Source organism: Erpetoichthys calabaricus, chromosome 1 (assembly GCF_900747795.2).
Source record: "Erpetoichthys calabaricus chromosome 1, fErpCal1.3, whole genome shotgun sequence".
Classification (NCBI taxonomy): Eukaryota; Metazoa; Chordata; class Cladistia; order Polypteriformes; family Polypteridae; genus Erpetoichthys; species Erpetoichthys calabaricus.
The window spans coordinates 219,223,079-219,242,331 of NC_041394.2; the positions used below are offsets into that span (position 1 = coordinate 219,223,079).

Sequence of the window (19,253 nt, forward strand, 5' to 3'; positions counted from 1 at the left end):
CTCTTCTTCGGCATCCTCTCCGAGGTCTTGGCGCCCCTCTGTTCTGCGCCGCTCGTGCCTTCGTAGCCTCCGCCAGTTGTGGGGTTGCCCCATTGCCAGCAATGTGTCGTCCTGCCAGACGGTCCGTCCGATGAGGGACGGCCTCCCACGAAGCAGGTCCTACTGCTCGTCCCGGTTCCAGTCATGCAACACACAGAAACAAGGAGGCAGAGCCGCTGCCTGGACACCCTTCCCTGGCGTCCCTCTGTGCCGCACACTGGCAGCGCTCCCCCCTTTGACGAGGACCCCGGAAACTTCCTGTTCGGAACCCCCTCCGCGGGTTCTGTGTCCCTCCGGATGACGATACTGACGGGACCGCCTGCATTTCTTTCTTTTTCACTGGCTTTGAGGAGTGGCCCTTCTCTGGACGTGCGCACCCAGCTGCATGTCCCTTCCTGTTGGAGGAACCGGCATTCAGCCATCGGTCCCTCCTTTGCCTCTTGGACGCCACGGCGGTTTGAGTCTGCGCATGACAAACGCCCAGACCCATTCCCATCTGCGTCCACCAAGACCGACAGGAGACTGTCGCAGGCTTGGGGCTTCGGGCTCTAGGACCCAGGGCACTCATCAGCCCCTGTTCTGTCTGCCCTCTCGCTGTTACTCCCCTCCCCTCGCGAACAGCCTGCACCGTCGCATCCGCTGTTGGAGACCCACCGACATGGTTCCGATCACGAATGTCACGGGCCCCTGCGGTGGGATCTCCCCTTTCCTTTACGGGGTCGGTCTCACTTACCTCCCCTGCCATGTCCCTCCGGCTGAAGACTCCAGCGCCATGCCAATCCGCCCACTGTTGCAGCCTCATCACGGACGCGGCTGCCTTCACCTCCAGCTCCTTCAAACCTCTACGGAGGACGTACACCACCTGGAACAACGACTCCGCGGGCTGGAGGCATTCCTCCAACTCACGCAGAGCCGCTAGCAAGCACAGATTAGCAGTCGGCGGTTGCCTTACCTTTTCGTCAGGCATATCCACCAGCTGCTCTCTGAGGGGCCTTCCCACAGGCCCCATCGGGTCCTTCCTCGGCCCGGGATGGACATTCCTTGGGCCCGCCTCCATCCAATCATGGGCGGACACGCAAGACACACCGCCCAATCCCGAGCCTGTCCCGGGGAGGGACTTCCGGTCCGCGGCTATTTTGGCTCTGTTTCTCTTTCTCCTGGTGCAGCGACGTGCCTTCCTGGAGCCTAGCAGCTGCTGCGGCTTGTCGAGCTGCAGCGACTCCTTTCTCGTAGCACCGCATGCTGCCGCCTCTGCGCCGACGACAGCCTGAGGATCGGCATGCCGTTGCCACTGATGCAGACACAGGCAGTCCCTGCCTGCAACACAAAAAGTAAGTTTGCCCCCGCGGGGCCGATCGCCATTGGGCAGGGCACTCACCTCCCGGGTCTCGTCTCTCTGTGGCGCCGTCCTCACCGTGCTGCCGTTCTGGACATCCTCAGCGACAGTGTGCCTGCTGGAGCTCGCTGCACTCCGGCAACGTCCTTGATCGTTTCCCCGCACCAGGGGAATATGGCCGTTTAGTGGACCAGTGGCGGGCCATGAGGTGAATCGCTCTTGTGGGGTTGTGCTATCGCCGCTCCCGCGGCGCGTGTGTGGGCTAACCTGCTGCTCCAGACTGCCCACAAAATAATTTTTTTGGGTCCCTGCCTTGTAGCAGGCAGAGAGTCCCATCTGGGATGCCATTGTGGGGAACTGCCCGGACACAGACAGGTAGACATGTTGGTTTCACCACACACATGCTTATTATACACTATTTACATTTCTCAGTGAGCACAAACCCAGTGCCGCAGCACCAATCACCCCTTAAGTCCTTGGCCACACAACACAATGCCTTCTAGTCTCTGGTCCGCCTCCACTCCTCTCCACCAAGCTTCGTCCTCTTCCACCCGACTCTTGCCATTGACTGGAGGGAGGCGGCCCCTTTTATACACCCCGGATGGACTCCAGGTGCATCCTGAGGAGCTTCTGTAGCCACAACTCTGTGTGGCGGAAGCTCTGGCGGTGTATCCGGAAGTCCTCTGGGTGTCCCCAATCCTCTTCCCCCCAGCACTTCTGGGTGTGGTGGAATTGCTGAGGTCCAGGGCTCCCAAGGCATCGGGACGCCCCCTGGCGGTGACCACGGGCCCCTACAGGGTTGAGCTTCCAAGCTCTGTACCCGTGGCTCCCAAAGCAACCAGGGCGGGCGCCCCCTCGTGTTCTGGAGGAGGCACAAGCCCTCCTCCGGTCCTCCTGGGCATGAACCCCAGCCGGGTACCACACAATATAATGGTCCACAGAATGGCCATACTTCCAAATGCCATAGCTACTTTAGCGTTGTTACTCTCACTGCACCTTCTTCTTCTACTTTCAGCTGCTCCCGTTAGGGGTTGCCACAGCAGATCATCTTTTTCCATATTACTCTCACTGCACCACTCAGAGCAGCTGATCGGAAAGAGAATTACCAGTATACAGAATCAAGCACATGCTGCCTCAGCCATTCGCTGTTTGAACTGCTCTCATCCGCCAAATGCTTCAGAGCCTTTCCTGCACGGACCTCGCAGTTCAGAAACAGTTTCATCCCAAGAACTATAAACGCACTCAATCAATCCATCAAGTGCTCCTTATAGAACTGTTTGTACTTATAAGTACAATTACCTCAGTGTAAATTTGCGATACAGTTATAATATTGCATAACCTGAGCCACTTTATTAAGCGCATATTATATATATATATATATATATGACAATATTTTTAAGATGAAATGCAGGAAAATATGTTTATTACATTATACAGATAAAATGTTAACATCATTTAAATAATCTATATTGTTAATAATTAAACAATGTGAGGACATGGTGCCGCAGCACTAGTGAGGAGCTGGTGCTCCGTTCACGGATTGTTCCTGCCTCACGCTGTATTCTTGCTGGGGCTGGCGCGACACTGGAGGGATAGATGGATGGAATAATTAAACATGTACTATGAAGATATTTCAATGTTCCTTAAATGTTTTGAAGAATTGGCGTTCTAAGCTTACAGATGGCTTAAGGTCTATTACAGAGCTGATTGTGTGGCGATTGGGTATTTGGTGAAAGAAAAGTAAGGACAGGAATTGGGGGTTAGTACGTTTGAAAGAGACAGTACTGCTGCAATAAATGATATCATCGAAGGTTGCGCAGCAAGCATCTTGCATGAGGGAGGAACAATCACTGTGCCACCGTGTTCCCATGTTTAATAACATGCTTTAACTCCTATCATCATGAAAATGATAACAAGTAAACATCTCAGTATTTTAATTATTCAGACAGCTGTAATATCATGAATGTAATGGATTCTGTGTCCTGCCGGAGGAAGAGAAAGCCTGTTTAAGAAACACGTAGTGATTCACACACATACAGCACATAGAAGATCAAATACAAAACAAAGCATTTAACGTGCTACTTTAGTTATGATGGGATTTGAGAAACTAGTAAATTAAACGATTTTAAGATGAAGTTTATGATGCTCTACTTTAATGACGAAACAAACTACATGATTAAAGTGGAAAATTCAAAATTAAAGTTGACATTTCGAGCTTTTTTTCTCTATACCCTAATAAGCTTTCATATGACACTCAGACGGTGGGCTACGACTCGCCTTTTCACGGTGACTTTGATATCTGACAACTTCTTTTTTATTTCGGGCACTGTGAGACTGTGAACTTGAGCTTTCGAGTTTCTCCGACACTTTGTCACTCGATCAACTTCCTTTTGTTGATTATACCACTGTTTAAACCAACAAATAGTAAGTTTTTCCTTGCCTCCACTTGGTATTTGCTGAAATTCTTCTAGTATATTTTCCCCGTGCTTTTGCAATTGTCTTTTCACAGAAGGCTGAGCTTAAGGGCTATTTATATTGATTTGCATATTGAAAGAGGTGTAATTCTGGGAGGAGTTGGGGCGGGACAGCAGGCGCGTGCACGTGCATTACTTTTCACGCTGACAGGGATTTATGTAGCGGAAGAACATGGAAGTTGGCGTTCGCACAGATTTATGCATCTGGATTTTTTTGTGCATACGAACATTTCCGCTTTTGTCCGTATGTCAAATTATAGTGTTAATTCTACTCATGGCGTTATACATGAGGCCCCAGGACTTTATACTTCAAAGTCACTAGTTCAGTCCCCAATTCTGGCTCACTTTATGACACTGTAGAAGTTAGTTACTTGCCACCATTTCAATTATAAACAAAATAGTTGTAATATAGATTTCTGTTAGTCAAGTGTCTTGGGGTGTCAAAAGTCACAAAACAGTTATATTTATTGTATTTATCTATTCCAAAATTAACATTTCAAATTTTCAAAGCTGGATTATTACAACTATTACTGACTGATAAATTAAATACTAATATATTTAATGAAAATAAATAAACATGGACACAACATGCATAAGTAAGTGAAATAAAATATATCCTCACATCTTTAGCAGATTCAACTGCAATCCAATTTTGATCATCATCACCAGCAATCAACAAAAGGGGACACTTAATATTTCCCACCTAGAAAAAGAAAGGATGAATTTACCAATAAGGCTAAGCATTATGCATCTATTTTGTTCAGTGTTGTTTTATTTTATCTCTTTATTTTTTGATCAAAATATTAAATGTTTAACATATAATAACATGTAAAGTGTGAAATGAAAAATGTCATAAAATTAAATGCTGACAAATTAATATTAACAATACAAATACATTCAAAACTCCACGAGTCATGGTTTCTGTTATTCTTTCTTTTCCAGACTTGGAAGGGTGTAATATACCCATGCATGGGAACACTTCAAAAAAGGAACCAAAAAACTAATGAACAGAAATAGTTAATATCTAAAATGGTTAATACTTTCATTAATTGGAAAGCAGAGAATAAGTAGTTTTAGGCATATGTTATCTCCCAAATTAACACCACACACAGTAAGAGGGCTAATTTTCACTAAAATTTACTCAATCTGTGATTGGTAAATTGGCCACAAAAAAAGATTTTTTAGCCCTTGTTTTTCTAAGTTTTACGGTAATTTAGTTGCAGTGCTCCTTAACATAAGGTATTATGGTAGCTGAGCCAGGGCTTTGTTTTTTTTTCTTTAGCAGCAGACTTCCTGCAGTGTAAACAAAGAGCAGAAAGTCCAGGCTTGTTTTACCAGGGATCGAGAGACGGTTGTAATATTAGCCTTTACATTTAAAAAAGTGGAGTAATAAGCTGAGAAAAAGGAATTGGAGAAACCATCCTGTACAATTAGACAAATGGCAAGAAAAGCTACTTTAATTAATTCAGACCTTTTTATTTTGTCTGTTAAATTAAAATAGATACCATGTGAGTTTGGACAGCAAGCTTGTTTTAAGTGTAACACCTTACATTTTTAATTGGAAAAAGTAAAGATAAAGATGAATTGGAAACTGCTGCTTAGTAAACAATAGGCTTGTTGGCTTAACAGAAAAAAGTAAATATTTATTTTACTTATAAACCTGTTAAGCATGTTAGTTTTGTGTCTTTGTGACAAACAACTTATAAACATTGATACATTTGCGGCTTTTTAAAATAAAAAAAACTGTGTTTATTATTTGTTGCTGTGTGTCATACAGTACACGTTTTGGGAAGAAACAAGTACTGCATTATTAAAATGGTAATCCATATTTTATAATTACACCTCAAGAATTATGAATATGTAGCTGATACACACAAGAAAAAAACACATCTGTATAAATATAGTAAGTGTATATTTTAACAGCAAAAAAACTGTAGTGCAATTAATAATTTAAAATTGAAAAAAAAATGAAATCAAAATTGCCTGATCAAGAAACATGAAAAGTGATTGGTATAGGCCTTAAAGAACCTGATCGGAAAACCCCTAGTTGAGAATATTCTTTGTATTATACAACATGTTGTATGAATTTAGCTTAAAAGTGTTTAGCAGCATATTGACATTAGTACTGACCAGTAAATCCCCGATTCTCTAAAGAATCGCAAATCCAAGAATGTCAATTACTTTCTGTTCCCTCCAATCTTTGTAAGGATGAAAAATCATGGAGGGTGGGAGCGTCCTGGGAAAGTTTTCATTTAATGAAATAAATATATTTGTAGTAAAGCTGTTTCTTTTTGGAGCTGTGACTCCTTTGTTTCTGGTGTTTCAGAAGCGTGTTGTAGGTGCCTTCATTCATTGTTTTTATCCATGCAGTCTCATTTTTGTTTTTCTATGTGTGTGTTGTTAGCTAGAAGTCGTTTGCTGTTAGGAATCATAATTGAACTTACTTTTAACACTGAATTACCTTAATGTGATTCAAATAAGCTACACTGACAACTGCCACACTGAGTGCTGGCACAGTGGATTAGAGCACACTGACTGGTGGCACTGTGTAGTGGAGCAGCTGCTGGTACTGTGGAGTAGAGAACACTGACCGCAGGCACTGTGGAGTAGCTGACTGCTGGCACTGTCAGTAGTCACCACTACCTGAAGTTTAAATACATAGACATATATAGATAGACGGCGCATTCACTGTGTTTCCCAGTAGACACGATACGTCAGCGCGTCAGCCTTATTGCGAGTGGCAAAAGTGCCATTTAAACTAATACAGGTAGACGTGGAAACTGGGTTTTCTGATGAAAAAACAATGTTTAAAATAGTATCGTTTACATACAACAGATTTTGGCGAATTGTTTAAATGCAATTATTTATATCCATTTATACAGTAATAATGGCAATTATTAAATAATAATAATTATAATTATTATTATTATTATTAACCATTCCTCCCATATAAGTAACATTTCGGGGACTGCCTTCTTCTATCTTCGAAACATTTCCAGACTTTGTCCTGTTCTTATGTAACACAGTACTGAAGTATTGTTTAATGCCCGAGTCACCTCACGTATAGATTACTGTAATGCTATTCTATCTGGCATCCCACAAAAACCTATCCATCGCTTACAGCTTCTTCAAAATTCTACATTCAGGATAATATCCTGCTGTTGTAAATCTACTGAACATATTACACCTGTTCTCTCTCAACTTCACTGGCTCCCTGTTAACTACAGAATACAATACTAAATACCGCTCTTAACATTTAAAGCTCTCCACAACCTCACTGATCTCCTCCAGACTTACACTCCTCTCGTTCACTCAGAGCCTGTAATTTGAGAGTATTCGGTCTGGCAATATGGTGCAGCCTTCGTTTGTGTAAGACAGACACAACTAAAGACATGAGCATAAAATGATGATTGTCAATTTCAAACTGTGTTTCCTCAATGTGCTCCTTGAGAAAAAACATCATCAAGTTTGAGAAATGTTAACAGCTAACAACAATCTACATAGTGACTAAATACGTTTAGCCAAAATGTTGTTTGGAGGCTCACTTGAGCACATAAATGCATAGCTTTGCTAGCTTATCCTGGTTCAGCTAAAGTAAAGATTATAAAACGGGATTTTCTAACGGCCAAATATAACCAAAACGATTGTTCAGCCTTACCTATGAAACGTAATCCCCCGGGATCTGGTTTGGAGCGTACAGCGGTTTGTACAATCCCAAGCAGCACATTATTCATTACTTCACTCCACAGCAGTGCCACTCACAATATGGCGGCGACGTTGACGTACGATTCTGCAAGTCATGAGGCGTCTAGTTATTCTATGTCTATGTTTAAATATGTCACCATGGCAACTTGTTGGCGTGCATGCTTTACCTCAAGTTTAGTTTACAGGTTGTGTTGTGTTGTTTGGGCGCCACTTACTGACTTTGGGAAGCCGCTGGTTTGACTCTTGGGCGCTGTGCGAGTGCACGTGCGCTTTTGGCACGGGTTGCGTCTGGCATCCATGCATATATACAACCTTCGTAAACATTACTAAATGAAGGTTTTATATGCGGTGGTGTGCGCGTTCGGGCGGCGGTTGTATTGTGACCTGATGTTTAGTTTACAGGTTGTGTTGTGTTGTTTGGGCGCTACCTACTGAGTCTAGGAAGCTGCTGGGTTTGACTCTGGGGCGCTGAGTTGCAGTGTGGGTGCGCTTCGGTGCGTCTGGCGTCCGGTGTCCGTGCATATATACAACCTTCATTTAGTAATATAGATAACTGCTTGTGTAGCTAATATCCTTATGGGCTTTCTGCATAAGTTCCATGCATAACATTCACATAGACTTATATTTAAGTGGTAATTCACTCTGTCAGAAATCTGAAGACAAAAGTGATACAGATTTCACCTGTAATTTTGCCATTTTAAATTATATGGAGGAGGAGAATTGTGGCTAATTCAAGGTACACCCATCCACTTCCTTTAGTGGTAGTGTTCTAACTGATGTGCCACATTATCAGTCTCTTGCTCATTTAATCCATACCGTTTTTTTTACTTCACTCTATACTTTACAGCCACATTTCTGGTTAATTGACAGTTACAAAAACGTCCATGGTGCGGGTAAAGGAACTCACATGACAGTACAATAATTTCTTTTCGCATGTTGCAATAATAAATAGATAGGCTGAACAAAGAAAAATAAATACATGAAAATACATGTCTTTCCAATAAAAGCAATTTTAACCTTAAACTGCTACACTTAGAAGTATTACATAGTTACTGCATTAAAACATACATTAAATAGCACAGCAGTTGGATACTTTAGGTATTCAACAAAAATTCAAAAAGAGTATAGTATAGTGGCTGTTGTTGCAGCCTCACAGATCCAGTGTACTTTGTTAGACAATCATGCCCAGTTATTGTCTGAGTAGGGCTTATATATTCATTACAACTCTATATGGGCTTTCTCTGGATACCCCAGTCCTCCTCATATATTCTCAAAGACATGCAATTGGCAAATCTAAACTGTCCCAATCAGACTAATTGTGTATGTTAATATTCTCCTTGTTTCTTGTGCTTGACTCTACCAGCTTAGGTTTAGGACACTGGCTACCCTGACTAAAAATAAATTGATAATCATACAAGTACAGAAATACACATTAATGACATGTTGGATTGGACTCAGAGCACAAAGGATCTCTATTAAGAAAAGGCAGAGTAGTTTTTATTTTTTCCTTAGGAAACTGCTTACATTTAAAGTGGAACGTGACATCCTTCACATCATCTACAACTCTGTGATGGCCGGTATGATTTTCTACGCTATGGTGTGCTGAGCTGATAACATCACTTCAAGAAAGACCAAACCGAACCAATAAGCTAATAAACAGAGCAGGCTCAGTTATAAGACCCACCTGGAAGTGGTAGTGAAAGAGAAAACTGAGTGCCATTATGAATCATGATGCAAGTCCTCTCTATGACACACCAACACTGAAGACTTTCAGCCAAAGAATTATTCAGCAGAAGTGTGTCAAGAAACACTACTGGGGCTCCTTTATGCCAACAACAATATGTTTGCATAATGCCTCACTGTGTCTGCCACGGCAGAAGTTTTCTTGCTTTTTCATTTTCTTCTTTGTTCAGACCAAAGTGTGTGTGTATGTTTATTTATTTATGTATTTACTTATGTATCTACTTATTTATGCATTTATGTATTTAAAGAGCTTCTGTAAAAAGCCAAAATTTCCCTGGGGACAAGTAAGTTGTATTTAACCTAATATAATCTAAAGGTCTATCTAAGGTATCTTAAAGTAAATGAAAAGTTATAAAAACTTTTCAGCAATTTAGCAATTTAGTAAATAACCACCACATATAAAATGCATTATCCCATGGTATTTAAGATATTAAATTACATTGTTTATCTATCCATCCATATTTAAGATATTTAAGATATTAAATTACATTGTTTATCTATCCATCCATATTTTAAGCCACTTATTCAGTTCATGGTTAAAGGGAGCAAGTGCCAGCAGCAACGGGAATTAGTGAGCTAATTGCAAACTGGTGAACATTTTAAGCACTCAGCAGGATTTCCAACTAAATAAACAGCAGTAACATAAAAAACAGCATTAAAAGAACTTCATGAGATTAGAGTGTGGCACTTGCATTTTAATCTCTGTATTATAAAATTATTAGTTAATAGCTAAAATAATTCTTGTCCTTTGAAAAAGTTTATTTTGGTCATAATTTATACTTGTCTTTTGAAAAATGAAGTAACAGACACAATTTAATTCAGATGCATTTTCCATATGTTTTTAATGCACATCCATCCATCCATTTTCCAACCCGCTGAATCCGAACACAGGGTCACGGGGGTCTGCTGGAGCCAATCCCAGCCAACACAGGGCACAAGGCAGGAACCAATCCCGGGCAGGGTGCCAACCCACTGCAGTTAATGCACATAGGTTTAGGCAATTTTATGTACAAATTTCACATGCATCTACCTTTTATTTCAAGTTTAAATAAAGTTCTCTAGTTAAAAAAATCCCATTATATGGAGTATAGACATTTTCATCGGGTAGTACAATGCCCACTTTGTCAATTATGTTTGCAATCATGCAATGCTAAATGGAAACTGCAACGCTAAAAATGCATTAAAGACAAAAAGTCTTAATTAGTGTAAACTGCTAATTTGGGGCAATTTGGGGCATTCATAAGAAATGTAATTATTTAGTTGTTGGGGTAGAAGTACATAATAGACAAGAACAGTTTCATCAAATATTTGAAATATAAACATTTAAATTGAAGCACAGATTTTAAAAGTATAAATATTAACAATTATAGCAGACATTTTTCATTTTCACCCTCTGATAAAGGTCTATAAAGGGCTACATCCCTAGTAAACGATCAAAAACAACTAGTCTAAAATGACTGATGACATGCTTATGCGTGAAGACTCATTAGGGGGTCAAACTCTGGGGTCAGCTGATATGGCATGCACAACTTCAGTTTCTTCTGATCATTTTTGCTAAAAATACATTAGTTTAATTTCCTGCACACATATGATCCAGAAATAGCCTAAAATTGAGGGTTTCATTGGTCTAGATAGAGGGCCAAAAATAGGAGGGAACCCCAAAAAGCTCCAACAGTATTCAATATGTGGGGTTTTCTTGTACCAGTAAACCAGGAGGTGTTAGATGAAAAATACTGATGTCATTTTAAAGCATTCATAAGTAATTCTTATGAATACAATATTGGGGACATTCCTCCATGGCACCTGAAGCACCTATGTAATCAGTCACATTTGTATGAGAGAGAAACGGGTGGTTGCTAGATAAAAATGAGGGATGGGCTTCTAGTGTTGTGAGTCTTCCTTTGGAAAAAATGCACTACTATGGGACAAATAATATGCAGCAGGTCACTATTAAAAAAAAAACTTGTTATCTGGTGTCAAACAATATAATTTATTTTACTGCTGTTCTGCAGAATATCTATGTCACGTGGCTGTACAAGTAAAAGGGAAATGCAGAAGTGTGAAGGTGCCTGAGGATAACAGAACTTCACTATGTCAAAATTTTTTATTAAATAGACTTCTCTGCATTTAACAATACACCTTTCAATTTACAATTATTACAATGTTGCTGAAATGATAATACAGGGTGAGTCAAAATTACGTTAACACTAATGGTACTGCTATGTACATACTTATATACAATTTTTGTAGACAATTTATGTGCCACAAAAAATCTCTCGTTAAATAAACCAAGTAAGGTAAAATTTAAACCAAAGTGTTATTAACCTTACTAATATGAATTTTCTTAATGTAAATGATTTAATCTGTCACCTACTACAGCTCTGTTTTAACTCTAAAGCATAGCAACTGCAGCATAGTCAAAGAGATCAGTAGAAAGCTATTTTATTGTAAATATTCTCTCATCAATGTATAAATTTACATACTGGCAAAATTATGGTATTCACAAAAATATCAGGCTTAAAGCAAGCAAGTAGTTAAGCATTCTATTATTCATGTCAAATCTTTTGTTCTTTGTTATATTTTGTGGAACACAGATTAATGTCATTTTTACTAAAGAAAAGTATGATAATTTGTTGACAGATTTGGTTGCCTTCTCATAAACAAACAAAAAACACACACAAAAAGAATTTTACTTACTTTAACTTTGTTACTTGGATCAGCAAGTCTTGGAAGATTAAACTCTCTCCAAATGACGTGATTATTTTCATCAATCTTAGATTTTCCAGTATTTCTGTAAATATATTAGGATGATTCATAAAGTACATATTAGAAAGAAAATAGACATTTTCAGTACCATACTCACGACTAGGAAAGGGCACTGGAACACAGATACAGTACCATATTATGCCCATTTGCACAATAAAGAGGTACAGTATTACATTGAAGACCCTGCAAAGAGCAACAGCTATGTTGGAGCTATCCTGGCCTTTTGTATATTCTATTCAATTCTCTCAGAACATTAAAATGTAAAATTATGCAAATATTTCCAGCAAGTTCACTTATATTACATAATCTTAGCAGGTCTGGGTCAGTCGCTATACACTCCTGTGATAGCCATTTCAGTCTGGCATCCCCAAATATCTTACTCACCGTACTAAAATCAAAACAGTAAAAAAGTTTTGATTTTGCCTTAAGTCGTAAGGGGTTTAGTTCAACAGTGGCAAATTATTCACTTATGCTTAGAGGTAGAGGTATCTGCTTTACTGTTTACCAATAACAGTTCTAAGAGTCCAAGATACTTTAAAAAACATTGCTCTCTAGAGTTAGAAAATCTCATCATTAAATGCAGATCTTTTTTTTTTTTTTTTTTAATTTTATTGTAATCATACAGTACATATAGATCAATTTTTACAAAAAATAGGATTGAAAACAAATCAAACCCCACCCCTGAGAAGGAGAGCATGGCCAAAGGAGTAAAACTTAAGGCTTGTAAACACGCCTAAATTATTGAGTTTAATAGGGAAAAAAAAGATAAATGGAGAAGGAAAAGAAATGCGGAAATAACTATCTCTTCTTATTCTAAAATATTACTGATTAGATCCTGCCAGGTTTTGAAAAAATTCTGTACAGATCCCCTAACTGAGAATTTGATTTTTTCCAATTTCAAATAATATAAAACATCGGTTTCCCACTGACTTATTAGAGGAGAGTTAGGATTCTTCCAATTTAACAAGATCAGTCTGCATGCCAAAAGTGTAGTGAATGCAATCACAGTTTGCTTGTCCTTATCCATTTCAAATCCATCTGGAAGAACACCAAACACAGCTATTAATGGGTTAGGAGGGATTGTGACACCACGCCTGTCTGAAAGGCACTTAAAAATTGTGGTCCAAAATGATGTTAATTTGGTGCATGCCCAAGACATGTGACCCAGTGAGGCAGGAACTTGGTTGCAGCGTTCGCAGTTTGGATCTTGCCCTGGGAACATTTTGGACAGTTTTAAGCGAGACAGATGAGCTCGATATATAATTTTCAGTTGAATAATTCTATGCTTTGCGCATATGGAGCTCAAGTGAATTCTCTGCATTGCTACCTTCCATTCCTTTTCTGATATATTAATTAAGAGACCTTTTTCCCATTGTCCTCTTGGATCTTTGAAAGGAAGGGACTCTAATAAAATTTTATATGATGCAGAAATGGTGTCTAAGTCCTTGAAGTTGAGCGGTATTTTTTCCAGCATGGTGGAGGGTATGAGATGAGGAAAATCGGGCAGGTTCTGTTTGACAAAGTTTCTAATTTGGAGATAGTGAAAGAAATGTGTAGCTGGAAGGTTAAATTTGGAATGGAATTGTTCAAAGGATGCAAAGATATTGTCTATATAAAGATCTCTGAGCAATTTAATCCCAAATCTTTTCCAGATATTAAAAACTGGATATGTTTGCGAGGGTTGAAAGAGGTGTTTCTCTTGCAGGGGTGCCACAGATAGATTTTCCATCTTAAATTGCTTTCTAAGTTGGTTCCATGTTCTGAGTGAATGAAGCACAATTGGGTTATTAGTATATTTGCGATAACTTGCATTTATTGAAGTGCAGAGCAGGTAATATAAAGAAGTGCTGCAGGATTTTATTTCTATTGCAGACCAGGCCTGTGTATGTTCATTTATTTGTGTCCAGGTTTTTATGCCTCGTATGTTTGCTGCCCAGTAATAAAACTGAAAATTAGGTAGAGCCATGCCACCTTCTGCCTGAGGTCTCTGTAGGGTCACTCTTCAGATATGTGAATGTTTCGAGTTCCAAATATATGAGGTTATGGTTTGATCTAATTGTTTAAAAAATGATTTATTGATATATATTGGGATGTTTTGAAATAAAAAAAAGAAGCTTAGGAAGGATATTCATCTTAACAACATTAATTCTTCCGGCTAGAGTGAGATGAAGGGTTGACCATCTATGCAAGTCTTGCTTAATTTTTTCCATACAGACGGCAAAATTTTGTTGATAAAGAGCTTTATGTTTACTTGTGATATTTACCCCGAGGTATTTAAACTGATCTGCTATGGTAAAAGGTAGGGTGTCCAATATGATATTATATGCTTGTGAATACACTGGAAAGAGTATACTTTTATTCAAATTAATTCTGAGACCAGAGATCTTTGAAAAATCTGAAAGTGCTGTTAAAACTGCAGGCATAGTATTTTCTGGGTGTGATATATATAAAACCATATCATCTGCATATAGAGACATTTTCTGTTCCAGTCCTTCTCGGATAATCCCCTTTATCTGATAAGAATTTTGACAGTGGACCGCCAGTGGTTCAATGGCAATTGCAAACAGCAGTGGTGACAAGGGGCATCCTTGTCTGGTGCCACATTCTAGTTTAAAGTAGTCTGAACTAATGTTGTTAATACAGACTGAAGCTTCTGGACTGGTGTACAGTAGTTTGATCCATGCACAAATATTCGGGCCAAACCCAAATTTCTCCAATGCAGTTAAAAGGTAGTTCCATTCAATCATATCAAATGCTTTTTCTGCATCCAATGATAATAATATCTCTGGGGTGTTTGACTTTGCTGGTGAATATATTACATTAAACAGGCATCGAAGTTTGGAAGATAAGTGTTGGCCTTTAATAAATCCAGTTTGATCCTGTGATATTACCGAAGGCAGCACTTCCACCATCCTTCTAGCTATAATTTTTGAGAGTATCTTAACATCATTATTCAGAAGTGAAATTGGTCTATATGATGCACATTGTAACAAGTCCTTATTTTGTTTAGGAAAGACGGTGGTTAATGCTTAATGAAAAGTTTGAGGTAGAATTTGATTGTCTCTAGCATCTATAAATGTTTCCAATAAGAAGGGAGCTAGCTGAGTGGAGAATTTCTTATAAAATTCTATAGGATAGCCATCAGGGCCTGCTGATTTTGCCTTGAAGTGACTATAGCATCTTGTAATTCTGATAGGGTCAGAGGTTTATCCAGTTCCTCAGCACTAAAAGTATCTATTTGTGGCATCTGTAATGTATCCAGAAATGCATTAGATTGTATGTTGTCTTCTTTAAACTCAGTAGAATATAAGGTTTTATAGTAGTCTTTAAATGTGTGCATTATATTTTTATGGTCAATGGTTTCATCTCCATTAGTGTTAGTGATAACTGGGATTGCATTGCGAACTTCTTGCTTGTGGATTTGTTGAGCTAAAAGCTTATTAGCTTTCTCTCCATGTTCATAGTAATGATGTCTTGATTTATAAATAAGTTGTTCCGTTTCTTTAGTTGTCAAGATGTTGAGTTCTGTATGCAGAGCCTGCCTTTTCCTATGAAGAGCCTCACTTGGACACCTGGCTTGTTCTTCATCTATTCTAGTAATTTTGCTTCTTAGCTCTGACACTTTCTTGGTTTCTAATTTATTTCTGTGGGAAAGATATGAAATAATCTGTCCTCTTAAGAAGGCCTTTAGAGTTTCCCAGAGTGTTCCTGCAGAGACCTCTGAGGGTGTGTTTATCTCTAGGAAGAAGCTAATTTGTTTGGATATAAATTCTGTACAGTTCTCATCTGCTAATATAAGTGGGTTAAGGCGCCATCTGCGAGGTGTGGGGGACATAATGATTTTAGCTGCAAAACTAGAGGTGCATGGTCAGAGATAACAATTGTGTCATATTTACAAGATTTAATCGTAGGCAAGAAAGTATTATCTATAAAGAAATAATCGATTATTGAGTAGCTGTGATGCACTGGGGAGTAAAACGAATATGTTCTTGAGTTTGGGTTTAGAAACCTCCAGGGGTCTGATAAGTTGTGGTCAGTTACAAACTGTGTAATTGTCTTTGCAGTGTTAGATGTTGTCCCCCCTGTGGCAGGAGTCCTATCTAAGAGTGGATTTAAAACACAATTAAAGTCCCCAGCCATTATAATTTTATGAGTATTCACATTGGGAATGGATGCAAATCGATTTTGCATAAATTCCTTATCATCGACATTGGGTGCATAAACATTTATCAGAATCATTTTACAGTTAAATAAATTGCCCATGACCATCACATATCTTCCTTCAGGATCCGATACTGGTCTCGTCCGTTACAGGAGATAGACGTCTGAAGCAGAGCTCCGTTAGCAGCGGCTTTATTTTCCCACGTATTTCTTATTATTTAGAGGTATCCTGTATTTACCCGACCCAAGGAACTTCCACTACAATATATAATATATAAACATGAGTAACAAGGAGAGACGTCAGAAAGAACCGGAAAAGAAACTTAAAGCTACATCAAAGCCTGGACAGACATCAAGCCCAAGCCCGAGCACGAGGTACGGCCTCTCGGAGTCTGACCTGGAACAGGCAGACGAATGCGCAGACTTCCCAGGAACCCGCTCCACTGCATTGTCTCCAGTTGAGAGCGAAAATGGGAGTGAGGGTGCAAGTGATGCAGGTCACGATGGATCGTCGATTTCAGAGGATCATTCAAAACTAGAAAAGGCCCTGCAGTACGTGCTCTCATCTACTCATCGCGAGTCCGCAGCATTGGCTGTAATAGGAGCTGCAATTCCACCTGCAGAGCACGAAAGCCGAAACGATCTGTCCGAACTGAAAGAGCTGATCGCATTACTGGCTACTGCCACCGCTACGGCCATAAGTGAGCTTAAGAAGGATAACAAGGACAGGGAAACGCGTCTATTTAATCGTTTTGACATGACCTTTAAAGGCATATTGGGGAAATTAGAGGTACACATTGAAGAAAATAGATTCAAACTGAAAAATCTTGCCGGTCAGCTGGATGACGTTGCTGATCAGCTGGATGACGTTAAGCAGGCATTCACGGCTCGAATTGAAACAGTGGAACAATTAGCATCTAACACCGATGAAAAAGCTACAGCTGTGAATTCCGAATGCAAAAAACTCGGAGACAGACTTGCAGCCCTGGAGGATGGGTGCAGAAGGAGTAATATTAGAATCGAAGGTCTACCTGAGAAACGAAAAAGTACAAACCCAGTGAAATTTGCAGTAGAATTACTCTCTAAAATAATTGGAGATGACTTTAAACCAGATACCGAGATAGCAGCAGCTTATCGTATACACAGTTCAAATACCTTTAAGCCTAGGTCTTTTATTGTTCGCTTTGAGCGACTACGATGTAAGCTTGATGTGATGGCACTTCTCAGACACAAGCAAGAGATTATATTTGAAAATAATCTCATTCGTATTTTCCCCGACTTCTCACCTTTAACAGCTGCAAAATGGGCAGCCTTCTTCAACATTAAACAGCTGTTACGGAAATCCGATATCAAATACAGCCTGTTGTATCCCACCAAACTGAAAGTGGAAGTTCATGGCCAATTTTATGTATTTTCAAGCAAGGCGGAAGCTGAAAAGGAATTAAAGAAGCTGTTCCTGACACTCTTTTGAAAGACAATAATGAGCCGTATCCTGTCATGGCATGGCAAGGAGCTATCACCTGCTGTCTGATCCACTTTTAAAGATTTGGGTATTATAATCATACATCCTTATCTTTACTTGGACGCTATATGTTTATGTTTTTTAAGTAAGCCTTATATTTTAATTACAGTTATAGACGTGAGTGTGTGGAAGTTATATTTTTTTACTACCCTAAAGGAGACTGTTTAACATCATACCCTTGGTTTATTGTTATTTCTGTTATTGCATTAGGATTTACTATGCTTATCCTAGACCACTTGTTAACACCAATCCCAGGGTTCATTATTTAATTATTTTAAAATTGCTGAAGATTATATTTTAAGCTTAAACACTGTTAATGATTATATTTTTGGCAGATAGTATTTAGACTCTAGCTGCAATAGATATCTCTACTTTTTAATCCTCAAATGCCGCTGCAGGGGGGGTGGGGTGGGGGGTCTTGTTTTGTTTTGGACTTGCTCTGTCTCTCAGTATGTCAGAGGCCTGGGACATTGTGAGGTGGGCTCTAGCCTCATGTGGGGAGGCAAAATGGGGGGGTGGAGGGATAAGGGGGGGAGAGAAGGAGAGCAGGCTATATCTAATCTATCCTTTTAATCCTTATAATTATAACTATCAATGCAACAATAGGCTGTATGGCAATAACTCGTGGGGAAATTGGAAATTAAGAGTAAAACTGCCTCACTACCAGTTAAGACTATAAAATGACATTAAAAATTCAGAATCAACGTCTCCATGATGGGACAGTTAACTTTGTGAGCTGGAATGTTAAAGGCCTGAATCACGAATTAAAGAGAAAGAAAGTATGCTCTCACCTAACAGGCTTAAATGCTAAAATAGTATTTTTACAGGAGACCCACTTACTAAGTAAGGATCAATTCTGGCTACAAAAAGACTGGACTGGCCAAATGTTCCATTCTAGCTTTACAACGAAAACTAGAGGTGTGGGAATTATCATACATAGAACAGTCCCATTTGTAGCATCAGATGTAGTAAATGCAGATCTTTTTAATGAATTTGCCTCCATTGTCACTGGAGCCGTTTATATTCCACAACATAGACACATTATATTTGTTCTGTTACACATTTACACCTGGTAAATGACTTAGATTAAGATCAGGAAATCAAGACTTCATAAAAGTACTTACCACTAAGATGAATTCAAGATATTAACATTAACAGCCTTCTACATTAATTCTACAATAATCTGATGACTATGTCAGAGTCCATACATCCATTTTCTCTTTTCTACTGTACTTGTCCAGTTTAGGGTTGTGGGAAGCAGTGGTCTATTCAAACAATAGCAACAATCAAGTGGGAATACACTTTGGATGGGGAAAAGGTCTGCTGCAGGGCATATTTAGGCATACAGTCATACTTATGTTTGTATAGATATTTTATCTGTGGGTTAACAAATAAGATTATATGCAACTGATATTAGTACAGCAGAAAAGTATCTTACCATTAAATATTCAGTGATTAAATATGTTGTGGGGAGCTGGTGTCTACTCAGACTGTAACCATTAAGTGA

At 39.4% G+C, this 19,253-nt stretch overlaps 1 protein-coding gene across 1 annotated transcript in view; it reads right to left on the reverse strand.

Annotated features, from left to right (window-relative positions):
• Positions 1–19,253, reverse strand: part of LOC114659465 (peroxisomal succinyl-coenzyme A thioesterase-like) — a 65,206-nt gene that overhangs the window by 13,990 nt on the left and 31,963 nt on the right. The window contains exons 9-10 of the mRNA XM_051923805.1: positions 11,995–12,088; positions 4,472–4,552 (exon numbers count right to left, since the gene is read on the reverse strand). Of these exons, the coding sequence (XP_051779765.1) occupies positions 4,472–4,552; positions 11,995–12,088 (175 nt within the window). The remainder of the gene's footprint in view (positions 1–4,471; positions 4,553–11,994; positions 12,089–19,253) is intronic.